Consider the following 12,528-nt stretch of genomic DNA (forward strand, 5'->3'; position numbering starts at 1 on the left):
AGTGAATTGCAAAATTTCTCTCTTAACACAATTGTTAGATGAAAAAGAGATTTACTGATAAATGAAAATGTATCAATCGAATTTCAACTAAAATTTTAGAGTTTGACAATAATATATTTCATTAATTATTTGAATAATTGTCAAAAAAATCAAATAATATTTAATCACTAATGTTTTCGATTCATAAAATATTTTGTACCATAAAGTATATGGTTTTCTAGTAACGGTACAAAATCCAACACTAGTAAAGGTTTCTTTTATCTCAAGCGACAGTATAAATAATAGTTAGGATAGGTTAGTTTCGTACTTTCCTATTGTCGTTAATCTCACGCTTTCACTCACCTGCAAAAACAACTCACCCCCAATCTCTCACTACACAATCGAAAGCTACATCTCAAAATTAGGGTTCAATTTTCTTCTTCCTTCGAACCCTAATCTCAACAATTAGGGTTTTCACGCATTCCAATTCATCTCCATACTGAATGATCGCACTATTTTCCCCCTTTTCTCTTCTTGCATATGGTCGATTTAACATCCCAATTCAATTTCTCGAACTGTCGTTTCTTCTAATCCAAGGAAAAGATAGAGTCTTGTAGACTGTATTTCTCTGATTCCCATTCAAATTCGAAAGGGTAATCGATTTTTTTGGGTTAAATCAGTCTTTTTTATCTATGGATTTCGACGGTGGTAACAAGCGCGTTTATAACCGTCTCGGTGGTCCGGCCGGCGGCGACACAAAGAATCAGAAAGTGTGTTATAAATGGCAAGCGGGGAACTGTAACCGTTATCCGTGTCCGTTTCTGCATAGTGAGCTGCCTACTTCCAATGGGAATGGTGCTCCCTCGAAGCGGCCTTATGCTGAAAATTCTGGTTTCTCGGGTAACCGGCGTGGCGGTGGGTCGAGTTTTAATACGTGGGGGCCGGGGCGTGGTGGTGGACGTGGTCGCGGTGGTGGAAGGGGTAGTGTAGGAGGAGGTGGGAGGGGAGTTGTTGTGAATGTTGAGAGAGTTTGTACTTATTGGATTCAAGGGACTTGTGATTATGGTGATAGGTGTAAGTTTCTTCACTCTTGGAGTGTAGGGGACGGGTTTTCTTTATTGACTCAGCTTGAAGGACATAAAAAGGTAAAGGAAAAAGTCTTAGGTTATTACTTTTATAGAGATGTGTTATTGTAGTTTAGAAATATCTTGACTGCGAAACCTATAGATGTCAACATGTTTATCACTGAATTTCATGATACTCATGTTTATTGTTGAATTTTTCATGTTTATAGTTGATTATGTTTTGAATGGGTGGATAACTGGATATGTTACTATGCATATAGGTTCATTGTGAAATGTTAAAAAGGCAAATATTAGTAAATGATAGCATTGGTTAAGTTTGAAAATTTAATGTTTTTTTTTTTTGTGATGAAAGTATTTTTGTTTTAAAAGTTACTTATGTACTAAACAGGGTTTTAAAAAACGGTCCACGACCGCGAATACAGCCGTGACAAAATGGTTTTGGCAGTTGCCGATACCGATATTGTTATCACCGTTTTCTATATTGAAGAACAAATTTTCATTAATTCACACCGCGACAACCGCAATACACCTGTACCGATCGAAGTCGTGAAAACCTTTACGCGACCGTGACGCGACCGCGACCGTTTTTTAAAAACTTGGTACTAAATGCTAATATTTATTGATTTATTGAACTGTGTCTCGTAAGCAATACACTGAAATTAATTATGTGATTTAAGGCAGTTTTGGGTTTTGAGTTGATGGGATGAGGTATTTTTCTTAAAGTTATTAATGTACTAAATGCTTAATATTTATTGATTCGTTGAACTGTGTAACGTAAGCAATACACCGAGATTAATCATGTGAATTAAGGCAGTTTTGGGTAATGTGTTGATGGGATGAGTTTTGGTTTTGTTGAATTTACAGGTTGTGAGTGGAATTGCTATGCCCTCTGGTTCGGATAAGCTTTATACTGGAAGTACTGATGAGACCGTAAGGGTTTGGGACTGCCAGTCTGGACAGGTTGCTACTTTTTTTGTTTTTGTTTTTGTTTTTCTGTATGTTATTTTTGTAATTTTGTTTTAGTTTTAAACAAATACCCAGACAACTCTTTATGGAATGTCAAGAGTTGCTTTTGTATAGGTGAAAAAGGAGTGATATTTTATACCTTGAAGGGCTTGAGATTTTAGCTTGGTCAAGTATTATATTGTTATCATATAGTTTGAATTTTATAGTTGAAATCTAATGTATATGGTTCTCTTAAATTAATGCTGTCTTTGTTTAAAGAGACAGCATTACTACCTTAGTATATTTTTTATACCTTGAAGTTTGAGATTTCAGTTCTTGTTGCTCACACTTTGTGTTTATGGTAATGAATATACTTTGTAGAGAATTTCTTAATGTATGTAGCATTTTAAATAACTATTTTAATCGTCATCACTTTTTCTTTTGTTTTCTTGAGCTAATGCCAAAGAACTAAAGCAGATGTAAAACTGAACTTATATTTTTGTTTATGACCCTGTGCAGTGTATAGCTGTAATCAATCTTGGTGGTGAAGTTGGTTGTATGATCAGTGAAGGTCCCTGGCTTTTTGTTGGCATACCCAATTTTGTTAAGGTTAGAAAGAGCAAATATGCATTTTTATGTTTTTTATCAAGTACATCAACTCTATTTAGTGAAATGTTTTTGTTGAAATACTGTTTTTCTGCCACCTGTAGCATCTTGACTGATATCCTGTTTGGTTGGTCTCGTTGGTTGTCAGGCTTGGAACACACAAAATTCAATGGAACTAAGTCTAGATGGCCCAGTCGGTCAAGTTTATGCACTTGTTGTGATTAATGATATGCTCTTTGCTGGTACGCAGGTAATATTTTTTCTTCCATTGGCAATGTATTTTGTTTTATTTCCTTTTCTTTTCAAGTCATAGTCTATTTCTTGAGGCAGTAATCCTGTCTTCTGATGTATATTATTATGTTGGTGCCTTGGGAATTGGGATGTTGTTTGTTGAAATTAATAAGTGCATTTCTGTTTTCTTTTCCATGCATTTAAATTTGTTGATTGCTATGTGACTGAATGTCCAATCAAAGCTCATTTCTGGTTGTATTCTGCTTAATTACTGTTCTGTGTTCTGGTTTGTGTTCTTGCTGGTGGTGTTTTGTTAATAGTTCATTGGTTCTGTATTCTGGCTGTTGTGTGTACCTATTTTAAGTTGTTCACTTGGCAGAATGACTAAAATGACTGGATCCAGGACTTATTTTAATGTTAATGTTAAATAAACTTACAACTACAATTTGATTTTATGTAAGTTCTTGAGTTTATGTAGACTCTTGAATACGATATAGCCTTGCTAAATTTAGAAATGTGAAGGACTGGATAATGCTTACATAAGCATTAAAAAGTAAGATAATTAGGGAATATGAGGTATAAGCCTTTAACCCATAAACTTGCAACTCTTGCAATTTTATGCCTACATTGTTCATAGCACCATTTTGCACTGGGATGGCGCTGGTGCGGCCCAGAATAGGAGCTTAAGACTCGTGATTGTGACTTTTGAGTTATTTGTCGAAAAAATGTCACGTAGCGACCATCCAGCCTAATACGATAGCCTTGCTAAATTTAAAATTGTGAAGGACTGGATAATGCTTACATTAGCTTTAAAAAGTAAGAACTAATTAGGGAGTATGGGATAAGCCTTTAGCCCATAAACTTGCAAAACTCTTGCAATTTTATGCCTACATTGTTAATAGCGCCATTTTGCACTGGGATGGCACTGGTGCGGCCCAGAGTAGTAGCTTAAGACTTGTGATTGTGACTTTTGAGTTATTCGTTGAAAAAAATGTCACATAGCGACTGTCCAGCCTAACACTATTTTGGTATCCAAGTTTTGTGGTCAGCTGCACTGCGCGCCCCTATCTGGGATCGGCAGCTATGGTTTATGCTCCTAGAATCTTGGGAATTTTTTTTACATATAGTCAAACAAGCATGTTTTTTAGGATTTTTAAAATTTGTCCTTGAAAGTGAAAATTTAATTCATAAAACATTTGTCTACATGAGTTTGGAAGACCAGATTAAATTTTAATTTCAAGTGAAACACTTTCTCTTGCAGGATGGAGCTATATTGGTATGGAAGTTTAATGTAGCTGCCAACCGTTTCGAGCCAGCTGCATCTCTTAAAGGTCATTCCCGTGGTGTTGTTTCATTAGTTGTTGGAGCTAATAGACTTTATTCTGGTTCAATGGACAATACAATTAGAGTAAGTAAACTTAAGCTCTCTTTAATAATCATTTTCTTTACATTCGTCTTAAGCAATGTGGAATTTGGTTTTGGTTTTTATTTATTCGAATTTTTGATTTATTTGTTCCAATTGGTTGCTTATTTTCAGGTCTGGAATCTTGAGACCTTGCAGTGTATACAGACACTAACAGGGCACACATCTGTTGTGATGTCTGTCCTTTGCTGGGATCAGTTCCTTATATCTTGTTCATTAGACAAAACAGTGAAGGTTAGTTTCTTACTATTTGCTGATATTTGTTTGTATTTTTGTTTTAAGCTTGACTGTTATGATTTTTTATACAGGTATGGTTTGCCACAGAAAGTGGAAATTTGGAAGTGACATATACTCACACTGAAGAACATGTACGTATGAATTTATTTATTTCCCTTCTTGGATATATGATTTTTCTTGTTCCATTTGAAAGGTTGATATTTTATGATTGTTGGGATTTAATTCCATTTATAACCTTTCTGTTAATCATACTTACTATTGCTCCCAAGTGGCTGTTCTTTTCACTCAATTTCTTGAAAAATCAGGAGTTGTTATTTTCATATTGGTTCATATTTTATGATATTCTCTTTGCAGTAATAACATATTCATAAAATGTAGCTGGTGTTTGAGGTGGCTTTAATTATGTTTCTGATGATGTTATGATCTTCTTGTAGGGTATAGTCACCCTCTGTGGGATGCATGATTCACAAGGAAAGCCCATATTACTGTGCTCTTGCAATGATAACACTGTTCGCCTCTATGATCTGCCATCGTAAGTGGATAACTTCATTTTCTTGCTCTTAGGAATTTCTAAACACAGTTTTTCGTTATGCCATTTTCTTTTTTATCTGCGGTTTCTTAAGAGTTTGGAACTTGTTCTTAACTTTCCTGTCCATTTCTTGTGCAGTTTTGCAGAGAGAGGTAAGATATTCAACAAACAAGAAGTGCGGGCAATTCAAACTGGTCCTGGTAGCATATTCTTCACCGGTGATGGAACCGGCCAAGTGAGAGTGTGGAATTGGATAGCGGAACCAGCCACAGTCACGGCCAATAACATCAAATAAAGCGGAAGGCTCTCATAATGTATTCCATTTAATTGTTTGAGTAGTTTTTTTGATCTTCCTTTTTGTAATTTATTAGCTGCAAGAAGGGTGAGGTTGGGATTGCAGAGTAAAAAATAAGTGCTGGAACCAGACCTGGATTCTCTGCAGCTGTCCATCCTGAATTCGCCGGCTGAGATATGGTTGAACAGAGTGTAGTGCTGCAGAGTATCGGGGCTAGAGCGAAAAGAAAATATGTAATCTATGTTTGCGGGATTAGTCGATATTTTAGAATGTGAGCTGTGGTTTTGGTGTTAAGTAGGTATCCTTGGCCCAGTGCTTTGCTTTCATAGGGCATGTTTATTAGGATTGAAACATTTTGCAAAATCACAACATTATTTAGCATTCATTGCAGAACGACATCGTTTAATGCGTATATATAACCAAATAATTTCAAGTTACTTGTTATTTACAAGTAACCAAGATGTGTATTATTTTTCTTTGAACGGGTGTTACCTATGTTTGGATCAAGTGTTTAAGCAATTATTCAATTAGCAGTTGTTGTATGGGAGTCGGTTTATGCCAACAAGTATTTCTGCATAAGTTGATTTTCTTAAGACTGGCCTCATTAAAGTCTCAAGTCACATTTTTTTAAACTTCCACATCTGAATCCTTCATGTTTTCATTTACAAAGCGTCAAACTTACCATGCTTATATTTTCAATGACTCTGTAAATAATAAATTAAATCAATTTGACTATTGAATTATCTAATATTATTACTTACCATACTTATATTTTCACACAATTTAATCATGTATATAAAATTGCAAATTTTATATCAACTAAGTTTGAATTATCCAATATTATTACGATGATCATGTATATAAAATTTCAAACAATTTAATCATTCTTATATTTTAGTAGCTGATATTTGCATATATTTTAAATAACTTATTACATGTTCAAATAAACTGATTCAATAGAATATCAAATAAGTTTTTGAACTCTTATAATTTTGATTTATTTGATAATATCTCTATAAAATTATTGAGAGATTTGACTATACTAATTGACATCAAGTATTTTTTTTTTTTGGTATATGTAAATCGAGTATCTTGCCTGTGTAACTGCATAGCCTAATCTTTCGACGTGGGGAGACTTGACCATTTGAATTTGGGAGCTTGAAATGATGGATTCATACCAATTCCTAATTAGAAAGACTTGAACTAGGGAGCTTGGGAAAGGCGTAACCTCTTGGTACACTCTTGGTTGATTAATTCAGTTTCTGAATCCATTATTATCCATTATTTTAACCATTATCTTTCATGAGCACTTCATGGATGTTTGGGAGGAATAAAAAGAAAGATTTTCAAAAACTGATGAAGTCCGAGTTTCAAAATTTCCGCCTTAGATCAATTCCCTCCAACAAAGTTCATAAACTGTCTTGGAATACTTTATTGAGATGAAATCACTCATGGATGAGTTACCATCACATAGACCTATTCCTATTTGCGCTAATGGTCACCCTTGCAGAGGTGAAGCAATAAAGAAATTTCATTCTAAAGGGTCATACAATTCTTGATTGAGTTAAATGAACACTTTTTATCGTAAAGACAGACTCAAATTTTATGATGGAGTCTTTCCCGTCCATTAACAAAGTTTACTCCTTAGTTGCTCAAGAAGAAAGCAACATGGGTCCATCTAATTCTAAAAATGAATCCAACATTCTTGTAAATGTGCTTATGATGCTAAACGAACATATGAACGTGTTAAAGGCTATACCAACGGATCTAGTAGTAAAAATTGTAAGATGCATGATCATACAATTGACATTGTTATCAGAAATATGGTGATCTAAATTTGAACAAACCACCTTCATCTGCCAATGCTTGTAACACTGAAATTGCTTAGGAACACCCTCCAATTTGGACCAATGAAATGGCATATGCAAATTATTGTTGCGGTCTAACTCAAGAGAGATATGATCAACTTGTATCCTTGCTCCAACAATCAAATTGATCTACTCAGCATCTCATGTGACTGGTTCAAGTTCAAACCAAATTACCACATCCAACGTTACCTCCCATTGGCCATATGCAGTTGAGCATATTTAACAACTTAATATACAAATTATACAAATTAGTTTAGTTAGTTACACTTGGGGTGTATGCTATAAGTGTAGGGTGTATATAGTAACATAAGAATAGTTTACTATAAATGACATTTACCACTGTAACTGTAACTTAACTTTCCATAATGAGAAACATCTTTACTTTACTCTTTTCTTCTTCTTGTGATACCAACAGTATTTTCTCAAGTATAGAATCCGTAATTTCTTGTTCTGTAAGTAACAATTTCAATCTTCGGATCATTGACTCTAGATTCAATGATCATATGCTCATCCATGCAATTTATGTCAAAGTCACTTTTGAGGGTAATGTCCAATTTTCATCATATCTTCATATTATAAATTTCTTAAATTCACTGATTTTAAATTGAATTTGATTTCGGTTTTAAAACATATTCAATCTTTAACTTGTATTGTCCATTCCACTTTCATTCATTGTTGATTCTAAATTGAATTTGATTTCGGTTTTAAAAACCTGTTTCAATCTTTAACTTGTATTGTCCAATTCACTTATTGTTACATTCATGATATGAAGTCCTTGAGAATGATTGGTTGTGTTGATCAACTGAATGGATTGTATATGAAGATTGTGGATGATAAAGTTCAAAATAAGACCTTTAGTTTACCTTTACTTGGCCACAAAAGTTTTATAAATAATTTTGATATCTTCCAACATAATCAAACAATTTCTTTCTCTTCAATTTGACATTTTAGATTGGGGCATTTATCCCATCATAGAATGTCTCACATGTCTAAAATGTATCCTTCAATTTCTAATGATAATAAAGTATATTGTGATATTTGTCATCTTGCATGACAAAAGAAATTACAATATAATATTAGTCATTCTCATGCCATTGCATAATTTTGACTTACTACATTTTGATATATAGGGGCCTCTATCTATTTCTTTTGTCCATGGTTACAAATCCCTACTTCCAAACCATATTGAATGAATGATTATAGTAGATATATTTCTAAGAAGTATATAAATGTCATGGAAAGATACAAGTTTGAAAACATTTTTCAAGCAATGAAATAAGTTTGATGTAAGTTATTTGGATAACTTCTTTAGTGATGATCAGATTGTATTACTAGAGCCGAAGCTAAATCCTCTTTTCATTAAATAAAGATTTCATGTTGCAACTCAAATATGTTTCAACTTTCAAGTCCTACTATAGTATTGTAAAACAGTCGAAACAACTGATTTTTATTATCATTAGTTCTTATTGAAGCCATTTTATTCACAATACAGATTATAAATACACAATTGAACAATGGCATGAACAAGCAAGTATAAACAAACTTTTGTTCAAAGTAAGAGAGTTTGCAAATTCTCAGTCTATATATATAGTATCTAAAGATTGAACATGACCTTAATAGCATTACCACCACGAGCACTTGTTTCAAAGGCTTCTTCCACTTCCTTTTGTGAGAATCCAAACCTATGAGTTATAAGCGGTTTTACATCAATTTTGCCACTCCTTAAAAACTCAAGGCAAAGAGGCCATGTATTCTTATAGCGGAAAATGCCAACAACATCAACTTCCCTGTATTGCATGAAAGAAGAAAAAGTCAGGTAAGTGTCGGAAAAAAAATCAGAAGAGTATCCCCAGAAAAATGGTTTTTTTTCTTTGTTTCGACACTCTTTTAAACGGTGTCCGACATCCGTATAAGTATAACAGTCATATAATACCCAACACGCGTCAGACAACTCAGACAAGTGTTTCAAAAAAAATTGTTTCTTTTTTCGCAACACACATTATACATTTTTTAGACAAATCTCACACCCATCTAAAAGGGTTAAACATGTAATGAAGCAATGCTATCAATGAATAATTAAAGATGTTAATATTAAACTATTTTTAACTCTTTTAATAATAGATACATAAATGAAACTCAAACTCAAACACTATGATATATGTAGAAGTGTCGGTGTCTTATGTTTTTTGACATTATCAGTGTTGGAATGTCCGTGTCGTGTCCTAGTGTCCACGTCAGAGACTGTGCTTCATAGATAATAAACTAGAGAATGTATTTATGGATTTAGAAAGAAGAAGTCGAAAATCACGAGTTAGTTAAAAACAGGGCAAAAGTATACTAAGCGTATCTTTTAGGTCCTGTTTGGGATAGTTATCGACAATTACGCATATTAAGTCTGATGGTTACCTTGCAGCAGCTGGTGTGAGTGGCACAGTCATTTCAGAATGTCCCATTCCCACCAAACAAACTTTGCCACCTGGTTGAGTAGCAGTCAATGCTGTAGTCATGGTTTTGTTAAAACCAGCACAGTCAAAGGTAACATCTATTCCAGCACCCATAACGTTATGTATTTGCTTAACTTCTTCAACTACATCCTGTAAAGCATGGAAATTACTAATGACAGATAAAGAAGAAAATATATAAGATTTTAAGAAACTTATGATTCAATATACCTGAATGTTTGTTGAAACTTTAACAATATCGTCTGCGCCAAGACTCTTTGCAACAGATAGACGATGGTCATCCACATCCACGACAACAATCCTAGGTGCCCCGAAAGCACGAGCCGAAAGCATTGTAACAAGTCCAATAGGTCCTGCTCCCATAACCAACACATTTGTTTCCGGTCCGATATTAGCTCGCCTACAAGCATGAACGCCGACACTTAAGGGTTCACACATTGCCCCTTCCTCCAAGCTCACATTGTCTGGTAGTTTAAAACATAGGTCTGCTGGATGAACTATCTGAAAAGAGAACAATCTAAGTCAAACACAGGTTTCATTTGAGATGATCAATCTAGTGCATGTTTGAAATCACGACATGTTCATGTGGGCACTGGGCACCATGATTTTTTTAATAAGATTAGATAATCTTAAATAGTGTATAGAAGAACAATAGCAATTTGTTCAAATTCCGTTACGCTATAGCCAGTATACAACAACACTAAAATTCTTACTTCTAGAATTTTTGCAGTTCTAATTAGACACAACAAATAACTATACTTTGAGAAATTATGAATCCTTTCTACAAACCTGATTAGCAAGGGAACCATGAACAGGTGGAGTAGCAAAAAACTTCATATCAGGGCATAGATTATATCGACCAAGTTTGCAATGGTCACAACGCCAACAACTGATCCCAGGCTCGATCGCGACACGGTCACCGGACACCAAATTCTTGACCTCACTGCCAATTTCTTCTATGATCCCAGCACACTCATGACCAATAACCATTGGTTCTTTAACAATAAAATCTGCACATCTCATTGTCTGAGAGTAATAAAATAATCAATAAAAATTGAAACTTTTACTAGAAAAAGCAAAGAAAAGTGCAACAATTCGTGTAGCAAATCAGTTGTAAATAAAGAGTTTCTAACTCATCAAATCTAAGTGTAACAATAATAATATTATCTACCTTGAGGTAGTGAACATCACTCCCACAGATTCCAACAGCTTTCATTCTAATTCTGACATCATGAGGTCCTTCAAACATAAAAAATGATGAAAGCCAAACATTTAACAATAAGACTCGCAATTAAGCAATCCAATACATGCCATCTGAACCATGACCGCATTTCAAATTTGAATTTCGAATCCAATTTATTAATCCATCCAAAGTTTCAAATTTCTTAACTGTATAAACTGTCATTTTTCACTAAACAGAATCCAAATCCCAAAACTTCAACATGCCCACATTTCAAGATTGAATTTTGAATCCAATTTATTAATCCATCCATACATCTGATTTGCTTTACCTGTAAAAATAATCATTTTTCATCTACAGAGAATCCAAATCCCTAATCTTAAACTAGAAACTAAATCCAAAGCATGCCAAGTTTCAATTTTGAATCCGATTTACATAAAAAACCAACAATAACAACAATAATAAAAATATTGAAACAATGAAATTAATAAGGGTGTGTTAAGATGAATACCAAGAGCTGGAAGGATGAAAGGTTGAATCTTGAGAGTGTTTAAACCAACAAGCCAAGCAGCCATATTGTGTTGTTCAACATGATCATCAATTGACATTCCCCCTTTACCCATTTTTCTTAATCACTCTCTGAAATACACACTGAATTGTTTTGTGAAGTTCTTTTGGTGATGATGTTATTGCTGATTATTTTTATGTTAACAATGGAGTAATGATTTTGTGTGTGATATAAAATATTGGGTTGTTATCAGTTCTCATCCATAATACATTTTCTATATTTGATTGATTTCTCATCCATAATATTTATTTGTGCTTATCTTTTTTTCCATCACTTTCGGCTAGGGGTGATCAAAACCAAACCAACCCAATAGAAAACCGCAAACCAAACCAAACCAAACCGAAACCGCAAAAAACCGCATTTGGTTCGGATTAGTTTGGGTCATCTTTTAACAAAACCGCATGGTTCGGTTTGGTTTGTGGTTTGTATTTTATAAACCGAACCAAACCGAATCAAACCGCATTATGTTACCACCTAACTTTTACTTAACTCACATCCAACCCAAACATAAATCTATAATACCTTAACCTTATGATTACGAACAATTTTCTCATCCTTACACATGATTTTAGTCCCGATCTTCTCAAATCTCTAATAACATTATCGCTTCTTCTTTGCTACATACATCTTCCCTCTTTTTCTATAATCTTTACTCTCTTATATTCTTTCTTTTTCACCTTCTCATTTTTATGCAAATGTTCCCTATTTCAGTTTCGTTTTTATCGCACATCTTCTTCTCTAATCTCTCAACTCTTTTATTTTTTCTTTTTCACATTCACTAATCTCTCGTATCTTCTATTTTTTTGTTTCATTCTAATAATTTTTATATTATTTTATACTATTATTTTATGTTTATTATTCCACTTTTGTCTAATTTAATTTTTACATATTAAATAGAAAGTTATTGTCAAAATATGACGGGTTTTGTTGTTATTTGATAGTGTATGAATGTCTAAATACAAAGTTATGTTATCATCTATATGTATATGAATGGTTTAATAAAATATTTCTAAAAAACCGAACCAACCGCGCCGAACCAAACCGCATTAGGTTGGTTTGGTTTGGTTCGGATTTTTTTTAAAAGCCAACCGAACCAAACCAAACCGCACGATTTTTTCTC

The 12,528-nt window shown here is 33.8% G+C and overlaps 2 protein-coding genes across 2 annotated transcripts; one reads left to right on the forward strand and one right to left on the reverse strand.

The window, feature by feature from the left end:
• Positions 1 to 300: 300 nt before the first annotated feature.
• Positions 301 to 5,789, forward strand: LOC131653186 (zinc finger CCCH domain-containing protein 48-like). Its single transcript, XM_058923273.1, has 9 exons — positions 301 to 1,124; positions 1,929 to 2,024; positions 2,529 to 2,618; positions 2,764 to 2,865; positions 4,108 to 4,254; positions 4,384 to 4,503; positions 4,578 to 4,637; positions 4,941 to 5,038; positions 5,174 to 5,789. The coding sequence occupies exons 1-9, from the start codon at positions 672 to 674 to the stop codon at positions 5,328 to 5,330; spliced, it is 1,323 nt and encodes a 440-aa protein (XP_058779256.1). The 5' UTR covers positions 301 to 671; the 3' UTR covers positions 5,331 to 5,789.
• A 2,829-nt stretch (positions 5,790 to 8,618) lies between these two features.
• Positions 8,619 to 11,638, reverse strand: LOC131653187 (sorbitol dehydrogenase). Its single transcript, XM_058923274.1, has 6 exons — positions 11,352 to 11,638; positions 10,832 to 10,899; positions 10,450 to 10,686; positions 9,871 to 10,161; positions 9,605 to 9,792; positions 8,619 to 8,985 (listed from the first exon to the last, which is right to left on the reverse strand). The coding sequence occupies exons 1-6, from the start codon at positions 11,461 to 11,463 to the stop codon at positions 8,793 to 8,795; spliced, it is 1,089 nt and encodes a 362-aa protein (XP_058779257.1). The 5' UTR covers positions 11,464 to 11,638; the 3' UTR covers positions 8,619 to 8,792.
• Between the last annotated feature and the right edge of the window lie 890 nt (positions 11,639 to 12,528).

This window comes from Vicia villosa, linkage group LG2 (genome assembly GCF_029867415.1).
Source record: "Vicia villosa cultivar HV-30 ecotype Madison, WI linkage group LG2, Vvil1.0, whole genome shotgun sequence".
NCBI classification, from domain to species: domain Eukaryota; kingdom Viridiplantae; phylum Streptophyta; class Magnoliopsida; order Fabales; family Fabaceae; genus Vicia; species Vicia villosa.